Genomic DNA, 22,038 nt, shown 5'->3' on the forward strand with positions numbered 1-22,038 from the left:
TTGCTACTCTTGCATCTTACTGAATACCCCCCAGAATCAGCCCCTAAAGCTGGTCACACATCTAAATATATAATTCCAGTAAACTAGTTGGTTGGAAGAAAATCTGGCAATGTATGGAGCAAATGACGATCAGCCATTTACTTCCAAACTCCAGAAAACAGACAAAACCGGTTGTTCATAAAAGTTAATTAAATCAGAGGTTCCCAAACTCCACCATTACAGTCAAGGTTTTAAGAATATCAATTTGAATTAGTATACTGGCTGCATTACTGCATTCCTATTTAGAAGGAAATGGTTAATAGCAGGTGGTAATAATGAACTGGATCGCAGCTGATTCTAGTTAATTCAGTTGTCATTATCTATATCTGCATACTGTGAGGTGGAAAGCAGGAAGGAGAAAGCTGTGTTTCCAGAATGGGGTATTGGGCAGTGTTGGTGATGTGGTTTTCTTGGGTCACCTTTCTTACAGGTCAGAATGGTAAGTGACTTTGTGGTTGCTGGGAGCTGTCCTATCTAACTGGTATTTGTGTATGTTAAGTATTTTATTGTTGGAAACCTATGAACTAAAAAAATGCAGGTTTATAATCAAACTGTAATTTAAAAAACAAACAAACACTATTTTCTTAATGGGACAGGCTTTGGGGTCTATTTACTAACTGTCCACTTAATGTGGAGTTATTGCTGCTTCTGCTTTGCCTGCTAGCGCTGTGAAGCAGGAACTGGCTACCGCAGGTATTACTAAGAATAGACCAGCCAAGGAGGGTGAATGGTAAGTCACCCCCTCGGCGGTGTAAGCAGCACAGTAATACTGCATACACCCGGTCAGATTTTGTTAAAGATCTGAATGATAACGAATGTAAAAATTGTTCATATCTATGACATGTTGGGCATACATTGACCAATGATGTGCGTTCCCGCATGTCCGATAACAATATCTGACATCGACTGTCTGCAGTAAGACTTGGATGATTTCATTCATTTTAATACTGTCAGAAATCGTTCATCTAGCAAGTCGCATCATGAGACACTGGACTCGCCATCACCAGGTCTCTGTGCAGCAGGAAGCAGGACCCCTTTTTTTTTTTTTTTTTTTTTTTGTCAACAAACGGCCAACCTGACACAGCTGAAGTCCTGCTTCTCCAGTGAGGAGAAGCAGATATCTGCAGCTACAGGAGGCGATATCAGCGCTGGGGAAGTCACCTGACAGTAAGTGACATCTCCACTTGGTAATACATGGGACACTCAGCACTGCCATAGATGTCTATGGCAGCGCTAAGTGACCCAGGTGCAGTGTGATCTTGTAGCCTGCACTTCGCGCTGGCAGGCTGCAGACAGAGAAAATCCCGTTAGTACATACTGAGAAGTGGAATGTACAGGGATTTTCTCTGCCTTTAGTGTTTTTCCCCCTTTTCTCCCCTTAGTAAATAGACCCCTTTATCTTGTACTGTAATGCCCCGTTCATTTTGGGGTTTGCTTAATAGATTTTAAGTGGTAATGGGCAGCACAAAGTGACAACCTAAACATTGAAATTCAGAATAAAATCCAGTTTCTGTGACAAATGTTGCATCATGTCACTAAGTACACAAGCTTGTTGGCATGAATAAAGCCACATCTAAAGATTGGCTTTCCAACTAGCTGACAAGTTGGTCAAATCTGTTTTTGTTTTCACTTGGCTTGTGGGAGTAAACAGATTAACATTTGCTCCCATATATTCCCAGATATATGTTCTAACCAGCTGAAGAACCTTTAGCTGTGTGGCCAGCTGTAAGTTATATTACTCAATTTTCCCAATGTTTGAGACTGTCCTGACTGTTGGTAATTGAAAAGGGCATGGCCTCAGATAGAAAATGATTGTTACTATATATCTCTAATAGCAACAAAGCTCCAAGTTGTTTTATTTATATATAATTTTTTTTTTTTATCTTTTAGTATAAGTCTTAATTTTTTATTTCAATGCAAATTGTTTTGCAGCTCCAGCCAAGACTGTGTTCTATGCCTGCAATAAGACATTTGTAAGTGTATCTGTTAAAAGTGACCCGCTTGGATCAGGGATGAAGCTGGACCCTGGAAGCCTTAGCCTGGGAGTATGTCCAGTATCTAGTACCAGTGCTCTATATGGCTTCCTTGTATTTGAATACCCAATCTCTGCTTGTGGGTTCTCAAGAATGGTAAGTTTTTGTGGCTCTGAGTTACAAAATATATAGCCTTCAAAAACTAGGTGGATAGATGTATTTCTAATTGGTATACTAAAGCGTGGCTTCTCTAGTCCATAATGCTGTAAGGAAGTAAAATTGTAGGATACCTAAATACTTCAGAAATTGATCTCACTAATGCCCCTTTAACAGTGCAATGCCTGGTCGCACCTGGGGTTTTGTACATGGGTGCGACATGGCTGAAACCCCTATCAGACACCTGACAATAAGCCAGCACTTGGAGATGAGAATCTCCAAGCATCGGCTCCTCCTATGCTGTGAACTGGACCCGGGTCTCATTGACCTAGGTTACCTGTTGACTCTGCACCGTGAGCCGAGTTGAACACTTGTACAACCCTGCTACTTGGCTGGGTTATTTCATCCTAGCCCTTTCACACTGCAGTCACCTGGGTTGCTGCACATTCATATGCAATCACCTCGGCTACTGCTGGAAATGTGAGGTTATGCCGCAAATGTGTTGGTGCATACAATTTTGTGGCCTAACTAAATTCATGGTTATAAAATCATTCTGAAATATTTTGCCATGAAATCCGTATGTTGAAATGCTTAAACTATAAAAACATGCTTTGTGCTGAAATACAAACATGAACCACATTGGACTCATTTGGAGTAATGAATTAAAGACTACCAGCTCTGCACTATCCACACAGGACACCAGAATAGATGCACAATAGGTAAAAAAAGACTCCTTAGGATTTGAAAAATATAGCGGATCATCAGCGAATGCTAAGTACTTTACCTCTGTCTGGCCAAGTTTGATACCTTTCTAGCCCTCCATACCAGTAATGTTTCCAGAGCCAAGTTGAATAAAGGGCAGCTCTGTCTCGTTCCCAGAGTGAGACAAAAGGGTTGAGAATCTAATGATTCAATGATATGAAAAGCTGGGAGTATAATATAGCATGCTAAAAATATTGATCAATTCCAGATCAAACCTCTGATAATAGAATAGTCATGTTAAAGGGCACCCTATCGAACACCTTGTTCAGGCCACAACTAACCACTAAATTTCCTTAAGTCCATGATTCTAATGCTTGGTACACACTAGACTATTTGGCCGGATCAGACAACATGTCGTCAAAATAGTCTAGTGTGTGTACCCTTAATGTCACTGACTATGTACGCTCATTGCATAGTCAACGCATTGTCAGCGGCAACACCCCTTGGGACATGTATGCAGGTCTGACCTATGACATCGACAATGAAGGCCATGCTGCCGCGCCATCTCTCCTGACATTGACAAGTGCATACACAGTTAGCAATGCGTCCCATATCGCCAAGTAAGTTGGTACACACTGTACATCTAGTGTACCGGCCTTTAGTCTGTTGAACATTAATAATCCGCCTTCTCCCAAGTAATATATTTTTTCTACTTCAGGGTCCGTAGGGGGTCCACAGGGTTGACCTTGGGGGTATAGCTGGATCTGGATCCACGGGCACCACGCAGTTAAAGCTTTGCTGCTCCCAGGATGCACTTGGGTCCGTCCTCCTCTATACCCCGCCCCCGAGCCACAGCACCTCAGTTTTAGTTGGTGCCCAGCCGGAGTCGGGTCACCCTGGGCAGTGGGGCTGCATAAGCAGCCCCTAAGCTTAATTTTATTTATTTTTTTAAAAGTTGATTTTATGTCTTTATTTTTACTATCTTCAGAGCAGCAGCATCAGACTGTCCATCTGGACGTCCACGCTGCCGCTCCAACAGCCCCGCTGGTGCTGCAACGCCAGTACTGATCTGGGGATCGCAGCGGGACCCCGGAGTCAGTACTAGCGTGGCTCCGGGACCTCCCACAGAATGCTGCCGGACACACGGGGCCAGGTAAGCCGCGTGCAGCGCTTCGTGCGGGGGAATACAAAGTCTTCAGCCACCGGTCTCTGGGGACAGACCGGCGGCAGGCTTCCCCTCTTCTGGAATACTCTGTGTGATCGCTGGACCACCAGGGTGTAAGGACCGGAGGGGAACCGGCATCCATGGGGGTTAATTACTAGCCAGGGGAGGCAGCCTTCCCTGGTTTAGCGGGTCCTCCCCTCAGCCCAGCGCGCCTTCTCTCATGTGTGCTGGCGTCGCTGGGCTGTGCTCTCAGCCACTCCTCCTCAGAGCTCTCCGGTGGCCATCTTCTCAGGGCAGCAACGCAGACCTCCCAGGGAGTCCCCAGTGGACCTGTCCCCCTGCAAAGGACAGTGTGCGCAGTGCTATAGCCCTCCCAGACACTGAATCTGGGAGGTTGATTGTAGCTGAAGGTGCAGTGAGTATAACTTACTGCATGGTATGTGACTTTTGCTAGTGCTGCTGTCTGTGCTTATTTGTACTTACTGTCAGCTTATAACCTATCCCTTTCATTCTCCTACGGCTCGCTGGTGTGTGGGGGAGGGGTGTTTTCTGTGTACCTCACTTATCTACGTATTTGAGGTCCATCACATACAGCGGTGTGCTACACAGTACCATATTGTGGGCTTTGTGTTGCATACTTGGGAGTGCGCAGGTGTTATGCGCCTCACCTCTTTTCGGTGATGCACTTTTATTGCAAAAGTTTGTGTCATGTCTGATGAGGAGAATGAGTGCTCCGTGGCTCCTGTGTTTTCCTGCCGGCGCTGTTCGGCAGGGGTTGATGGGGTGGATTTGTCTCAGGACGGTCTGTGCGGGCAGTGCCAGCTGGTACCTGGTCCCTCTAAACCCCCAGTGGCGCAGGATCCTCCTTGGGTGATTACACAAGTGCTGGCGTCTATCGCGGACCGGCTTGCGGTCCCAAATGCAGTCCCTTCTAGGGCGTTGCCCCAGCCTACCATCCTCCATTCCCCGGGTGTTACGCATCTGGTGCAGTCTCCTCCCGGGTCTGAGACTGTGGGTCCTTATGCGGGATTGCCTGTATACGTGCAGTCTCCCACGGTGGCGCAGCAGTCGATGGTACCCTTTCAGGGGTATCAGACGATACCCCCTCCCTGGGTGGATGTCCTCTCCAGCTCTGTTCAGAGCCTGGCGGCTTCATCATCGGCTTTTCAGTCAATGTTGCACAGTGATTTGCCCCCAAAGGCGTCCAAGCGACCCATTCCGGTTTCACTGGCGGCGCAGTTCACGGACACGGACGTGTCTTCGGATGACTGATAGATCCATGAGGACTCTGACTCGGATGCTGGGGCCCAGGAGGTGGAGGCTAAGTCCTCCATTAATGTGCCAGCATTGGTTAGGGCGGTGCGGGCCATCCTTCGTATAGAGGAGGATGCGTAGGCTCCCAGGTCGAAGTACCCTAATTTTAAAAAGGCCAAAGTTGCTTCAACTGTTTTTCCCGTGTCCGACCAGTTGACGGATCATATGGTGGGGGCCTGGCAGTTGCCCAGCAAGAGATTCCAACTGCAGAAACGGTTGGCTTCCAACTATCCTTTTCCTGAGGCTCATTGCAGGAAATGGGAAACTCCACTGGCGGTGGATTCCTATGTTACCCGCTTAATTAAAAGCGCTACGTTGCCTTTACTGTATCTCCTCCTCTTTGGAGGATCCCACGGACAGGAAAGTGGAGACTTGTTTAAAGTCTATCTACTCTCTCTGGGGCTGTGGCCCGTCCGTCCATGGCCATCTCTTGGGTGGCTAAGGCCATCAAGAGCTGGGCCAAAGCTTTAGAGGATACCTCTCTGGATGATGCTCCAGATATCCAGAGAGTGTTGATAGGACAAATGAGGGATGCGGCTTCCTACATTGGGGAAGCATTGTTGGATGCGAGCCTGTTGACCTCTAGGGTGTCGGCTGCAGCTGTGTCGGCGCGTCGGTCCTTGTGGCTGTGGTCTTGGAGAGCTGACGCAGACTCCAAAAATGGGCCTGGAGGCCTTGCCTTTTAATGGAGAGTTGCTTTTTGGTCCAGACTTAGCCAGAGTATCCACTATTTTGTCCAAGTCTAAATCAGCCTTCCTCCCTTCAGCTTCTGCACCTACCAAGGTACGGAGCTCTGCCTTTCGGGTTCAGGGCAAGGCCAAGGGTCAGTCCTTCCCAAGGCAGTCGGCTACTAAGGCCGCTTCTAAGCCCAAGAAGCAGGCCTGGAGTGCCAGGCGCCCTTCTTCCAAGCAGGAAGATAAACCTTCTGCCTGATGGGACGGCCTCCCTCTGGGGGACCCCAGAGTGGGAGGCCGACTTCTTCAATTTGCTCAGTGCTGGCACAATACCACCACGGATGCCTGGGTTCGAGAAGTCGTCTCCCAGGGGTACTCCGTCTTTTCGGCACAGACCGCCCCACCAGTTTTTCTGCATGAGTCCTTCTCAGGACAAGACCAAGGCTTTGCAGATTCAGGAGGCTATAGAGTCCTTGCTGAAAGCAGGGGTCATTGTTCCTGTTCCTCAATCACGAGGGATGGGGTACTATTTGACTGTTTCTGGTGCAGAAACCCAATGGTTCTCATCACCCTATCCTTAATTTGAAGTCTCTGAACAAATTCCTCAGAGTTCCCAAATTCAGGATGGAAACGTTACGTTCCGTCATTCTGGCGATGGAACCCAGAGATTACATGGTGTCCCTGGATATCCAGGACTCCTACCTCCATGTTCCGATAGCACCAGCGGTATCTGAGGTTTGCTATCCTTCAGCATCATTATCAGTTCTGGGCGCTACCCTTTGGCCTCTCCACGGCACCGAGGATATTCACAAAGGTTATGGCAGTCATGGCTGCACATCTTTGGAACCAGAATGTACTGCTGCCGTATCTGGACTACCTCCTGTTGCTGGCGAGCTCCCCGGAGGTACTGCTTCAACATCTCCACCTGACGATCGCTTGCCTGCAAGCGCACAGGTGGTTGATAAATTGGAGAAAGTCCTCCCCTGATTCCATCACAGCGGATGGTTCATTTGGGAGCCCTGCTGGATTCTCGTCAGCAAAGGATCTTCCTGACTCCGGAGAAGGTCTCCTCCCTACAGTTGCCTGAGCAGTTGCCGCCTGTCTGTCCATTCGGCTATGAGAGTTGTGGGCTCCATGGTGTCAGCATTCGACATGGTGGAATTTGCCCAGTTCCATTCCCGGCCCCTGAAGGGGCTGATTCTATCGGAATGGAACGGGTTACCTCACCGGATCCGCTCTCAGATGCTGGTGTTGTCCCCGGAGGTTCGGCAGTCTTTGGCTTGGTGGCTTCAGACAGCTCATCTGGTCGAGGGGTGCCCCTTTTGGATCCCGGACTGGGTCCTGCTCACGACTTATGCCAGTCTCCGGGGTTGGGGCAGTGACCGGCTCATTGTCACTTCAGGGTCGTTGGTCTGCAGAAGAAGCAGGGCCCTGCAGTCGTCCGGCTCCACTCTTCACGGAAGGGCGGTTCAGGTGCAGTCCGACAACTCCACCACTGTGGCATATATCAACCACCAAGGAGGAACTCGCAGTCGGGCAGCTATGTCAGAAGTGTCTCGCATCCTTGCTTGGGCGGAGTGCCACATTTCAGCGATCTCGGCGGTCTTCATCCCCGGAGTCCTCAATTGGGAAGCGGACTTCCTCAGCCATCACAACGTGCATCCCGGGGAATGGTCGCTTAACCCAGAGGTGTTTCAGCTACTCGTGGACAGATGGGGGCTGCCAGAGCTGGACTTGATGGCCTCCCGTCACAATCACAAGTTGCCCGTTACGGGTCAAGGGTAAGAGATGCAGGCGCATGTCTGGACACTCTGTCGGTGAAATGGACAATTCACCTGGCATATCTGTTTCCTCCGATATCCCTACTTCCTTGGGTCCTGCGGAAATTCAAGCAGGACAGCGGCACGCTTGTGCTGGTGGCTCCGGCGTGGCCCAGATGTCCTTGGTACTCCGATCTGAGGAGCCTCTCCATCGACGCTCAGTACCTTCTTCCTCAGCGTCGGGACCTGTTGTCTCAAGGGCCCTGCCTCTACCCGGATCTGGGATGGCTGTCTTTGACTGCGTGGCTCTTGAGACAGCCGTCTTGAAGTCTCGGGACTTCTCCAGTTTGGTTATTGGTACCATGCTCAGGGCACGCAAGCCTGCTTCCGCACGGATTTACCACAGGGTGTGGCGCACTTGCTTTCAGTGGTGTGAGTCCAGAAGCTATGCTCCTCAGGTGTTTCGAGTTTCTAGAATCTTGGAATTTCTTCAATCAGGTTTGGACCTCGGCTTACGCCTTGCCTCTCTGAAGGTTCATGTGTCCGTGTGGTTCCAACGACTGTTTGCTACACTGCTGGATGTTCGCTCCTTTTTCCAAGGTGTTCTCAGGATCCAGCCTCCCTTCATGCCTCCTGTGGCTCCTTGGGACTTGGCGGTGGTGCTATGGGTCTTGCAGGGTCCTCCTTTTTGAGCTTTTTGAGTCAGTGGAACTCAAGTGGCTGATGTTTAAGACTGTTTTCCTCCTGGCAATTGCTTCTGCCAGGAGGGTGTCAGAATTGGGGGCGTTTTCCTGTGTTTTTTTTTTTTTTGTTTTTTTTTCACCAGGACAGAGCGGTGATCTGCACTCTTCCTGAGTTTTTGCCTAAAGTGGTCTCAAAGTTGCACATCAATCAGGAACTTGTGCCAGCTTTTCAGTCACCTCATCTTTCAGCTGGTGAGGCTTTCTTAGATGTAGTCCGGGCACTTAGAATCTATGTGGACCGGACTGCTTTGATTAGGAAGTCTGATTCCTTGTTTGTCCTTTGGTTTTCACAAGAGGGGTTGGCCTGCCAACAAACGTTAGCTCTGTGGCTTTGTTCCGTTATTTGTGAGGCTTATGCACAGGAGGGTTTACCTGTGCCAGCCTCTGTTAAGGCTCATTCCACTTGTTCTGTGAGTCCCTCTTGGGCTGCTAGACGTGGCGCCTCTGCTGTTCAGCTGTGTAAGGCGGCCACTTGGTCTTCAATTCAGATGGTTTTATGCGTTTGACACCTTCGCCTCTCAGGATGCATCCTTTGGGTGCCGGGTTCTCCTTTCAGCACAGAAGCATCCCCACCCTTAGTTGAACTGCTTTGGGACATCCCCAAGGTCAACCCTGTGGACCCCCTATGGACCCTGAAGTAGAAAACAAGAGATATGGTAAGAACTTACCTTTGTTATCTCTGTTTCTACGAAGTCCATAGGGTCCACAGGGCGCCCACTCTGACGCACCTGGCTTCATATGGGCTGTGTGGCTGGTCACCGGGTTTCCATCTCCCATTTCTGAGTATGGCTTCTTGTGTGTTCCAGTCTTCCTTCTCTCTGTTTAGTCTCCTCCTCCGGCCTTGGCTGCTTACCAACTGAGGTGCTGTGGGGCGGGGTATAGAGGAAGACGGAACCAAGTGCATCCTGGGAGCAGCAAAGCTTTAACTGCGTGGTGCCCGTGGATCCAGATCCAGCTATACCCCCAAGGTCAACCCTGTGGACCCTATGGACTTCGTAGAAACAGAGATGGCAAAGGTAAGTTCTTACCATATCTCGTTTTTTTTTTAATACCTGTTCCCTCAGTGACTGACAATCAAAACATTGTCAGACATATTATATTCAGCAGCCACCTGTAAAATGACAGCCTCCTGCTAACTCCTTCCTCCCACTCTAGCCATTACATCTAGACCAGGGGTAGCCAACCCAGTCTCTGAGAGCTACTAACTGGACATGTTTTCCAGACCACCTAGCTGGTGCACAGGTGTAGTCATTACACACTAACACATTTTAAAATCCACAGGTGGTGCAAATTTCACTTGAGATTCTGAGGAGACCTGTAAAACATGCACTGTTGGTAGCTCTTGAGGACCAGGGTTGGCTACACCTGATCTAGTAGATATATCCATTCCTTTAGGAAAAATTTTAGAACAATAGGCCTCATTTAACAATATCCAGAACTGTTCTAATAGGGTTGACTGGTCTTCCACCCCCACAAACTGTTAATCTAATGTACTCCTATTCTTTATATTGTGTTCCATTAGACCTTTCACTCCCTGTAACCCCGTTCACTTGCACTACATTACACTGCCAACTTGTACACCCTCCTGTCTTGTAATATTTATTTAGTATTTTGTTAACCTTGGTTACTGGCTTCCTATTGCTTTGCAATTTTTGTTTATATTGACTGTACCCACTATTTGTTACCTGGTTTCCTGAATCTTCAATAAAAGATGCTAGAATAACTTTTTTATTTAAGGCAGAATGTTTAGCTAGGTTTTAGAAATTGATGTGTGGCAGAAAATGAGATTCATAGCCCAAAGGTGCATACACGCGTAGCGATTTTAAAAGGACAATTTGAACGTTATCATTACCTTTCAAATAGACCCTACCAACTTGCCACCATCCAGCAATGCATGGCCACATATGGCCGATGGCGATATTGGCCATGCATGCTGGTCAACTTGCTTGATATATTTTTTTAGCAAGTTACTATAGGGACCCGCGATTGACTATCATGGGTTGCTATAGTCGTCAGTGAGCTGGTGGTGTGCTGGATGATCGCTATTGATCATCCAGCATACCAGGGAGGGTGCATAACTATCTGCCAGCGATATTGTATCGCTGGCAGATTGCTATGTGTGTACTCACAATTAGACACCACAGTACTGTTTGAACCCTAGCACAGGGGTCAATGTGCCATCTAAAGTCTACTAAATCTCAGTGCAGGTTCTATATTTATATAAATGTATTATACAGCCTTTAAACAAAATTTAATCTTTCTATGCATAATTTTATTCATAAAAAATATAACAAACTATACACTTTGTAAAATAATGCACTTTGCATAATTTTAAATTAAACTATACATAAATGGCAACCAGTTCATATAAGTAGTAAAAACTATTGAACAAAAGTGAGCATATGATCATTTGAAGACTGACTCTTACCAAACTGATAAGAGTGGGGGAAGTAGTGACAGCTATAGGATCAAAGTTGGTGACAACAGCAAGACTATACACTTCCAGAGCTTTATAGGTAAATTGTTTAGTTTAGGATTATTGGTATTGTTTGTCTAACTGAATAAATTTCCTCCAAATATTGAGGCCTAAATGTTAAATCTGGACCAATATAGTAAATCTTCTGGAGCCACAACTGGCTAGATTATACCAACAATTCTGCTTTTGGCAGGAGCAATGATAATGTGTTAGTCGTTGTTTTTTTTTAGTTTTTAAATAGTTGTTACTTTACTATCACATGGTCTACATGTAAGATTACTGCATGACTTGAGGGTGACTAATCTTTCACAAATGAATCCATTTTTATATGTCACTAGTTCTCGATAGTGGTGAGGGCCAGATTGGCTGGACCATCTAGTAACTTTCATGGATCTCTAGCACTGTCAATTTGGCTTGCTGAGGCATATTGATATTTACTGTAAGTGTGTGTTCCTGCTACTTATCCAGCGGTTTCTCAATCAAGCAAATGTGGAGATATATATAATATAATTTTTTTATTTTTTTTTTTTACTACTGATCTTTTAACTTTTTGTTTTTACAGGCTTTTGGGAACATTGTGAAATATTTTGTGGACTTGGTTTACCAACCTACTACCAACGGTGCAAGTCAGTTTTATCAACCTTTTAGAACACAAATAAGCTGCATTTTAAACATGTGAGTCACTTGGAAAATTACCTCTCTGTTCCTGTCTTATAGAACTAATCTTCCCTCCTTTTCTCACTGGCTTTGGTCTAGGTAAAATACAATGAGATTGTCAACCAGTATGTTATGATGTATGCACTTCTGACCAAACTGGTGCAGGCTGCTGTGCCTGTGATGGTGTATTGGATTCTAACATCACTGAAAACTATGGTTGAATAAAATTGGCAATATAAAACAACCATGGTGTTACTTTTTTGCTTAAAAGTAGAAATAAGCCAGATGTGTAGTGTCCTATTCAGCTAGCTTGACTACTTTTAATGTTTTGAAAGACTGTTCTTAATATTACACCTGGAATCTCTACTACAACTGAACTCCCTCTAGGCACAGTGGCTAGCATTGGTAAGGCCATGGGACCATGTCATTCTGTGTGGTCTGTAGTACAAAGTTCCTGCAGGTATCATTGCAGTTTCCTCTCCTCCTTGGCAGCGGCCATTTTTGGATGGCCGTTTTCTGACTCTCCAGTCCCCAAGCCACTGTGAGTCATCCCTTTTTCACCCCCTGCATTCCGGCACCCGGTGCACGTGCACCTCTAGCCCCCCCCCTAGTTGTGGCCCTGGTTACTGCTGCTTACTGTCAGCACAGGGGTTCACAAACTCTGTCCTCAAGGCACACTAACAGTCCAGGTGTTACGGATATTCATGCTTGACAATGGGTGACTTAATTGGTACCTCATTCAGGGTTAACAGGTGGTTAAGTCAAATTGACTATCTCTAAAATTTGAGCTGTTGGGGTGCCTTGAAGACCACATTTGGAAACCTCTGCATTAGTAATAAGTTTAGAACTTCTGCCATTGCTCTTAGTGTGTGCCATATAAAAGTTCAGTCTGTCTCCAGTTTTGCTACTCTACATTTGTAGCAAAAGTTCCGATCTCCAATCAAGTACTCAACAGGTTGTTCTGCACAGGTGACTTAATGTATACTAGATCACAGATTATCCCACCTGTTATCTGGATTTATACATCTAAATGTAGCCTGTGGGTGAAATTTAAAGAATGAAGCTAAAAACCCTGGTTGGAAGGGGGAAAAAAACTGAACATGTTTATCACATGAAAAGTGTAACAGTCCATATTAACTCTAGAAAAACTTCTATTTTTAATTTTACATGGTGCTATGTCCAACCACAATCTAAGAATTAATTTGGGTAGGATTTTAAATCCATTTGTGTGCCAGGTTCAAATTGGAAATTTCCCCATTCACTTGATCTATAAATATTAATGCATTAGAGATTAGATGGCTTTCATGATCAATCCCATCCTTGCGGAAAAGGAAAACTCAATCTGAACAAACCTGATGTGGTGGTAGTCGGGACTGACGCCAGTATAGGAAGACCTTACCAAGTGAATTAATAGAACAGGTTCAAAATTAAGGGAAAACTGGAATAATGGATCCTTGCACAAGTCAAACTGATAGTATTATACCAATTAATAGAACAGGAATACAAAAAATGTAAACCTAATGTATTGCTGCAAAACATGGCAAAGACTGATTTTGTGCTCAACTCTCTGCACAGAAACCAATTTCTTCTAGACTTTAGATCTGTAAGTGTACTCCTGCAATCTCATACATTTACAACTGTAAAGTTAGTTTTCCCAATAACTTGCTAATTATGCAAATATATTCTTTTTAGCAAGCGCTCACTCTTCTTTTTCCTAGCTCAATGAATCCTACACCAATAGAAACTACAGTGACTGTCCCAGTGTATGGAGAAGGACTACTTAATTTCTTTGCCAGGCTCATGAAAGGTAAGAATTTGCCATAAGGTGTACTAGAGTAAGTTTACAAAGGAAATATAACTAAAGCTGGGTTCGCACTACACTGGCCAAGCTTGTGATCTGTGATTGATTGCAATGGCCATCATATAGAAGTATCACCAATTCATCTTTTGAATTGTCTAGTCACCTCTTCCCACCTGATGTGCTGCATGACAGATGGGACAATGGAATATACGATCTAACATTACCCCTGTAACAATATATCATTATAGTATGTCGGATCATGCAGTATTTGTGCAGTCGCTAGATCAACTTGTTCTGGTGTGGAACCAGCTTTACCATCTACACAGGGATCTGACAATTGTAGCATATCACTTATACATTGGACTACAGTAACTTTGTTTCTACATCTAGTATAGGAATAACAAACCATTCCAGCACAGGATGCTGAAACAGACTGAGCCGAGTTCCATCATCGGGAAGGCCCCACATCACTGCCATTTATTTAAAATGTGGCCAAATGTTGGGCTTGTGTTGCAGCCTAAAATTAGTCAGCTGGCATTTGGAGGGGCATAGGTAGGGTAGAGGGAGTTGGCTGACTATAATTTATATTCTGACTGCTATCGAGGCCCGCTATGGTCCAAAGGATTGACCTTTCAAAAAAATTCCCTGTTTTATAGGTGAGGCTGGACCTGTGATGGTTCTGGCTAAACCATCCTCTAATATTCTTCCCTTTTTTAAAGTCCAGTATTTCAAATATTAAAACCTATATACGAGTTAGGAAAGTGTTATGGTGCATACACACGATCAGATTTTTCCTTCAGATATGAACGATAACGATTTAAAAATCGTTCAGTCGTTCAAATCTGAAGGAAAATCGTTCATATCTGACATGCCTGGACGATCAACGATGCGCGTTCCCGTTTGTCAGATAACGATATCTGACATCTGATGGGTTTGCAGTCAGACTTGGACGATTCCATTCATTTTAATGCAGTCAAAAATCGTTCAAATCGTTCAAAACTTTGGTAAAATCGTTCAGATCGTTCAGATCGTTTAATCGTTTAATCGTTCAATCGTTCATCTGACAAATCTGACAAATCTGACCGTGTGTACGCTCCATTAGAGTAAAGAAGTGTACTGCAGCATGGTTGGACTGCGTCATGCAACTGCCCAAAAATAGTTTTGGTGCCAGACTAGTTGCATGTATCTCTATAGGTCAGAAGCATCCATGGTTAGTCAAGTAGTAAAAAAAACCCTAAAGATTATGTAATCATGTTGGCAAGTTTGACCTAACTCCTCCCCATATGGGTCAATGAGAAAGTGAAGGAGGGCTGGGGAGCAGTCTGGAAGGCAGGCTGTATATACAATGCAAGCCAAGCTATGGCCGACTATACAACTAGTATATTACATTTGTAGGCTTAATTGAGAATCTGGGGGTAATTCAATTGTGTTGTGAGCAGTGACGATGGGTGCCCAGTGTTGCAATTCATATGATCTGGGTGCCTATTATCGCAGTCATTTCCAAATTGGACCAGGTTTATCTGTGTAGAAGGTCAAAAGTTGTGGTTAGGGTGCGCTAACCACAGGCTTAATGCGCACTTTTGCTTACACCCTCCAGAAATGCCAGCGGCTGTAGCATCCAAATGATTCAACAATTGAATTGCTCTGTTGGGCACCTGTGCCACCCACTTTACTGGCACCAGCCCACGGGAGACATGTCCACCTTTCTAGATCCCTTTCCTCCTCTGTAGTTTCCATTAGAGTACCCTTGATACTGATTTAAGGAGCACATCCACTGACTATCTACTCCCTGTCCAATCTCTAAACTATTTTCCCTTGATTTTTTTTTTTTCCCTTGAAATTATCTTTCAGTTTGCAAACTTGAGTGAAATTGACCTGCATGTTCAGTCGACTGACGAGACAATCAAACTACCAGCGGGAGCATTTATAAATTGTGCAGTGTTTGGTTGTTAACGATGTAGTTATCGTTCAAAAATAGTTTATTGTTATCAGTCAATCACCTGCTAAAATAATGTAGTGGATGCTCCCCTTTAGCCTTTGGGGTCTTGAGACCCAAGTAAATAATTTCTGCATTTTTTAGCATTAAACTGTAGTTGTCATGTTGACCATTCCTAATACCATTTGCAATGTCGCCAACAATGGTCAAAGGGCCTGATTTAGCAAGGAACGCAGTTGCTAATAAGCACCCAATCGGTCGAGTCAGAGCCGGCCCTAGGCATTCTAGGCAAATGCCCCCACTGCCACAATCAGAGCTCAGCTCCGAATGTGCAGCGGTCAGGTGACTGCAGGGTCATGGTGACAGCTAGGTCTGTCAGAATGAGCTTCACAGAAGCATAATTGTCTTCCACTGGAGGACCTTATGCCAGTACTTGTATCAAACAATTCCAAATATTCAATAAATTGCACCATCAGAAAGTACATGTTTTTGCGCCCTCTGAGTATATTTCTGTGTCTAACTTTGTTGGGTTCCTGTTAACAGGGGTTCCACTTGAGGTGCAGCAAAACTTTTCATATTATAGCACAAAATAAGGGCATTTTCTATCTGTAATATATAAAAAATTAATATATAAAGTCATGTTTAAGACAAGCCTGCCACATATAAAATATACACACAGCCCCAGCCCAAGGCTCTGAGTTAGACTCTGCAGCATGGGCCTAACACCTCTCTGCCTGGTGCAGTGCCTCATGAGTGTGCCCCTAAGCACCCCTAAGGGAGGGTTAAGGTGTAGAATAGGTTAGTCAATACTTGCCTTTGACTATCCGGATTTTCCCTGCTGCTGGGATGCCGCTGACGGGATTTGAACTGCCAGCCATGCGACTGGTGGTAAATCATACTGAATTCTTTTAAATGACAATTTGTCATTTAGCTTGTATTTTTAACTGATTTAGTTTTAAAATTGTAGTTTTCTGATAGTTACTTTTTACTATTAGTCTAGGCATATCTGTCCTTTTGTATGCCTCCTCCACTCAGATCTATCTTTTTGGGATTGTCAGTTTAAATGTGCATGTGCAGATTCCCGATTTTCGGGACTCTGCGATCAGCAGTGACTGGCGTTCACTGCTGAATCAGGCCCAATGTCCGTTTATTTGATACTTCCTACTCTGACGTTACTGGAAACTGCTGGAGGTCGTGCGGGAGACGCGGACAGAGCCAGTGCACAACAAGTGGTCACAGGCTGCTGTTCTATATTTTAGGTGAAAAGTTTTGTATGATATAGTGGTATCCTGATGATGGCTTGTTAATAAACCCGATATGTTGATTCAGATCAGTATTGCTGTCTTCTTGTTTAGAAGTCCAGAGTGCCACCAGTTTGGATATCCATACAGTATTATCCATACAGTATTTTGTGTGCACCACAGCTATTGAGAAATTGGATTGGAAGTGCCTGCACCTTTGGACTTGTGTATAATTACACAAGAAAATGCCAGAACTATATATTTTGTAAACATGCACCGGTGCCCTCCTTGGACCTTAGTCCTATGTAGTGCAGTAAGGAAATGGCAGCACTCAGCAACTATATGTAAAATCAATAAATTTGACTCCGATGTTTTGGGCCGTAGCCCGTCATCAGGGATCTATCTTATCTATCTGCCTGTCTGTCTATCTCTGCAGGGATCTGACGCTCATAAAGGGAAAAAAAAGTTTAATCTGAAATTTTGAATGACACTGCCTTGATCGAGCAGCTTTGTAACCTGTTTTTTTAGAAGGCCCCCTGGAGTAACTCCTCTCCACCTTACCTAGATATATTTATCTATGTGCATATGCTGGTGGGATTATATGCTAGGGGGCACCAGCCCAAATTTTGCCTAGGACTTACTCTGGCTCGAGTAATTTGCACTGCATATGCATTGCTGTACACAAACTAGCATTTGCTATCCGAACTGCAATTGCTCTGGGTCTGTGTACCCTCTGCAGAGTGATTGACAAGAAGTGCTGTTTGGGGGGGGAGTGATCGCAGGTGTGCCAGTGCATTGCAGCGCTGTTGCAGGGGTGTGCATAAATGATCCACTTTGTGGCCATAAGCAGCCTGAGGCCTCATAGCGTACGCAGAAGTTGGCAATTCCTGAATGAGGTCTGACCTGCCTTAACTATGCATATGGGTTTGATGTTACTCACATCTGTATACTTGGGCAACATAGCAAAATAATCAGTAAGAAGTGGACGTCCTTATGTTAGGCTGTGATCACAATGCGATTGCAAAAATTTGCATTTCACCACTGATATTGGCAACTGCATAGTTTGTGTTAGCAGAATAGCAATCCTTTCTGAATCAGGCTCAGAGTACAGATCTTTGGGGTACAACACCAGTAACATTTCCCCCCTGAGACTGCATTCCAGTTACCAGTTCCTATTCTGTAACAAAGTTGTTATCCATTTAACTGTTTTAAAATCAACCCCAAGTTTTTGAGTAAGTTTGCCATGTGGGACTGTCAAAAGACTAAACTCTAGGTAAGTTAAATCTACAACACCCCCTTGATCTATTACTGTGGTCACCCAGTCAAAAAGTCAATTGTTTAAACTGATCTCCCACTAGTAAACACATTGTGTGGGATGTAACTGCTGGGCTTTTTTTAACATTCATTCTGGAGCGCATACACCAGTAACAAAAGTGCAAACTGAGCACAATTCTGCAGAGTGCAGCAATAGTCTGCAGCAGGGAGACGGATGCAGTAGGGGTTTTTATTTTTTTGGGATGTTCTCCCTTCCTGTGTGCTGAGAGTTAGATGCTAGAAGATTAACAATTTCAGCAGTTTCTGGATCATTGACCATTTCTTGTATGATAACGCCACCTATGCCCAGAAATAAGTATTACTCTGCAACTTGCAAGTCCAGTCTGTTTTAGACAAGAAAATTGTGGGGGATACCATCCATATGCTGACGTGCAGGATGCCAGTGATTAGAATCCTGGCACTGGCATCCCGAAGGCAAGTAGTGAGGTTGGGCACTAAGGGGAGAGGATTAGGCACCAGGTTAGGGGGAGAGTTAAGATGCTGACCAACAGGTGTCTGTATCCTAACCCTGTCAGGATGCCAGCATTGGGATTCTGACCTCCAGGATCCCATCTGTCAAGAAACCCCATTGGGTTGAGTACGGTGTCTTAATACTTCAAATGTAAGCATGCTTATTCCATTGCAGATGACTTCTCGGACATCTCTTCTACAAAGGATTTTTATCTAGGCGCTCCAATTTCTTTGGAACTGTCTGTGGAAAGCATAAATCACATGCCTCTGCAGATCTTTGTGGATGAATGCATAGTGACTCCAACTCCAAACATTAGCAAGACAGGACCAAGCTACAGCCTAATTACCAACCATGGGTAAGTCTCAACATAACCTATAGGTCTTGATTGATTCTCTTCATGAAACCCTTGCCTAGCAACTCGTTACACTGACATGGAGAAATTAATTGAAAGTTGGACATGTGATCAGCTTCCCAATTTGATGCCATTGTGTAGGTGTCTTGTGTATTTAAGACTGGTTAAATATTAATGTCTTGGCTGCAAACAAAACCTTGCAGTTATAAAACAACCAAAGGTCTGAGTTAATCAATACACACCTTCCATCAGGTACAAAATGCTCAGTTTCTAGACTCCCACTTAGGAGCATATATATCAAAGCTTGATGTGAGATGTATATCACCAACCAATTAGCTTCTAACTTACATTTTGCAGGCTGTGTTTAAGAAATGATAGTTTGGAGCTGATTGGTTGGTGATATATATCTCAATTTTATCTCGCATCAAGCTTTGATACATATGCCCTTTAATGTATGATTGCCATCACCTGTGCCAAACTTTGAGATGGAAGTTTCAGCACATGTGACTGCTTCTGAACTTTCCACTTAAATTTATGAATGTAGAGTATTTAGTACCTGTTGGAGGGTGTCTGACTAGACCCTGGGAGAATAAACTCTGAATTGTAACATGGTAAAACTTGACCCAGCAATCCACTTCATACTTGAGACTGCCTGTCACCCTATCCAAAGCTTGAATGATAAAATGGCATGCTGTGCCTGCCCTAATGCCACTTGTTTTGCTAATGGAATTGATACCTGCGACTGCAGTCCCACAGTTGTATAAAATATATGTAGTAAACTAAATGCACCAAAGGAATAGTAGACTTCCAAAGTGCTTTGATTGCTTGAAGGAGAGAAGACAATAGAAAGTCTTCTGCTAAATTCCTATGGTTACTATTTAAGCATCTATCGGCTCACGGCCATCTGACTGTAAACATCCACCGTATATGAAGACTACCCTGCTAGTGCGAACAGTCATTGAGGTAGTGAATTCAGCACTAGTTATATAAGGGGTGGTGGCAGAAGTGACAAGTATAAAACAAGATTATTGGAGGCGTTGAATGTATAGGTTGCAGAGGAGCCTGTGTGGCTGTCAGTGATGGTCCCATTTGTTGTATGTAATGCACTTATAAAGCAACTGAAAATCATGTAATTCTTGTATTAAACTATGATCAGCTGATTCCTTCCACCCAATCATTTTTCTTTTCCCACAGATGTTTTGTGGATGGAAAAGTTGCAGCATCTAAGTTTGTGGAATACCTTCCCATGGACACCATTAGACTGACTTTCCCGGCTATGAGATTTGTAGATGATAGCGATAAGGTGCATATTTTCTGTAAAACCAATGCAGAACCTAAACTAAGTGTTACGTATAGAAATGTGTGGTATATTCCTTATTAATGTAGCAATGATGGTGTTTAAAAGTAGTAACCATTTTACCTTCTGGACAGATCTACCTTCATTTCAAAGTTATTGTCTGGGACACAAACACTGTAAATGAACTGAGGAAGGCATGTTCTTATTTAAGCAACAGGTGGGTCATGACTTTATTCTAAAACAATTTAAATTATGTAATGTTTATGCCATGTCATTTCGTGAGTTGTCAACTCCATGTAGATGGCAATCTGTTCTGGTACTTGTGTTGTAGCATTATACACAATGTAATGGTTCAGATTTTTTATTTAGCTGTAGAGCTGAGTACACACTGGATGAATGTTGGGCCAATTTGCAGTTTGGCAACTTCAAATATCTTGTGTCTCAGTGTATATGGCCAATGTGGGCGCTTCCACGGTCACATGCGACGTTGGGTTTGATGTTCAGCACATCAAACCTGACTGCATCGCTAGCGATATGGTGCACACTGCTTAATCTACGTCCAATTGGACAACCTGCAATATGTTGGTGCAATTTGACATCACCTTCAGGAGATCCAATTACTGTTCTAGTGCATACAGGAGCAACAATAAATTGTATACAACCAAATGACATAATATATGGTTTGGTCGTTCACAAGATTGCAGTGTACACTAAATATCTAGTTGGGCTTGTGGGAAATCGTCTGGAAAGTTGGAATGGTTGTCTCAATGTGTACCCAGCTTAGGCTGGGGACAAATTGGTAATTGCAGTGGATGAAGGCGTTTTCTTATGTTTAATAAATTTTAGACTCTAAATATCAGTTTCTTCTAGACTACAAACTGACTTAAGAATTGGACATGGCACATATATCAGTAAATGGACTACCAACATGTAAAATAACATTACTATGATCCCTAGGTAATAACTCCTTCATACATTTAGTGATTTTTCAGAAACTTGTTACAGAACACCTTCATCCTCTTCAGGTGTGTTTCTGCTATTATCAGAGGGATTAGGTGAAACACGCACAATTTAAAGAGCCCCATTTAGAATTGTATATAACAGTTAAATTTAACTCTGTACCCAGGTGGCAGCTTCTAGGGAACTCGCAAAGTACTGTGTGCAGCTGCTGTGATTCTGTCTGCAACAAGCCTTCCAGGAGGAGGAGACATGCTGGTAAGTAGACATGGCTCCTGCTGCAGCATATTGCTGTATTACACTAGAAGATGGTAAGGCTTGTTACAGTAATCACTTGTTGGGGGTTCAAGCAAATCATTGTTTTGTTTTTGTTTTTTTTCCCCCAAACCTCCTAGAAAAAGATCCTGGTCTTGTCTACACAATGGTTTTAGGACCCTTCAAAGTACACAGTCCAGCTGTTGGAGAAAGGGAAAACTCTGCTGCTAATGAATCCAAAGTGGAGGAACCAAAGTCTGGTAACTCCCTTTCTTTACTAGTTTAACAAATGGCAAGCCACCCTCACACTAGCAAAGGTGTGCAGTGACACTTACACTTGGGAAATGTTGCTGTAGTAGTGACTGGACTTGTGTCAATGGCAGGAACATAGAACTGTTACAACTGGCTAGTAAGCAAAGATATGCCTAATAACGTATGTGCTTTGTGTCCACAGGCTTCCCACTGTCTCCTGTAGTAGGAGCACTCTTCCTTGAGCTGGCAGTACTGTTGCTGCTCTCAGTAGGTGTTGCTGTGTATGACCGTGCAGCCAACCAGAAATGTAAAGAGCCTGAAAAACGCTCCCTTGTTTCTAATGAAGACTAAACATTTAAAATAAAGCTCTTGTCTACCACACCATATGCAAGTCTATGCTTATTTTATTAGCTTTGCTGCAGCTACATCTATGCTGCTGTATCGCTGTCTGTGGTATGGTATAGTTGAGTTTCATTAAGCCACTTGCACAAAGCAGCATAGA

General features: G+C 44.3%; 1 protein-coding gene across 1 annotated transcript; it reads left to right on the forward strand.

Moving 5' to 3' along the window:
- The first annotated feature begins 372 nt into the window (after nucleotides 1-372).
- On the forward strand, nucleotides 373-21,922 carry LOC148474275 (zona pellucida sperm-binding protein 3-like). The gene is made up of 10 exons (XM_088458837.1): nucleotides 373-478; nucleotides 1,972-2,168; nucleotides 11,565-11,677; nucleotides 13,378-13,466; nucleotides 18,598-18,778; nucleotides 19,970-20,078; nucleotides 20,207-20,289; nucleotides 21,199-21,287; nucleotides 21,425-21,544; nucleotides 21,739-21,922. The coding sequence occupies exons 1-10, from the start codon at nucleotides 415-417 to the stop codon at nucleotides 21,885-21,887; spliced, it is 1,194 nt and encodes a 397-aa protein (XP_088314963.1). The 5' UTR covers nucleotides 373-414; the 3' UTR covers nucleotides 21,888-21,922.
- Nucleotides 21,923-22,038: the final 116 nt, after the last annotated feature.

This window comes from Taudactylus pleione, unplaced genomic scaffold (assembly GCF_031769625.1).
Source record: "Taudactylus pleione unplaced genomic scaffold, aTauple2 ptg000857l, whole genome shotgun sequence".
NCBI lineage: Eukaryota > Metazoa > Chordata > Amphibia > Anura > Myobatrachidae > Taudactylus > Taudactylus pleione.

What these genes read in the sequence shown, in the direction of transcription:
- LOC148474275 (XM_088458837.1), top strand. Translation starts at nt 415, where the DNA reads ATGGGGTATTGGGCAGTGTTGGTGATGTGGTTTTCTTGGGTCACCTTT. An exon ending in CTTTGCCAGGCTCATGAAAG is followed by an intron (nt 13,467 to 18,597) that starts GTAAGAATTTGC and finishes ATTCCATTGCAG; the next exon opens with ATGACTTCTCGGACATCTCT. An exon ending in AGTGGAGGAACCAAAGTCTG is followed by an intron (nt 21,545 to 21,738) that starts GTAACTCCCTTT and finishes TTGTGTCCACAG; the next exon opens with GCTTCCCACTGTCTCCTGTA.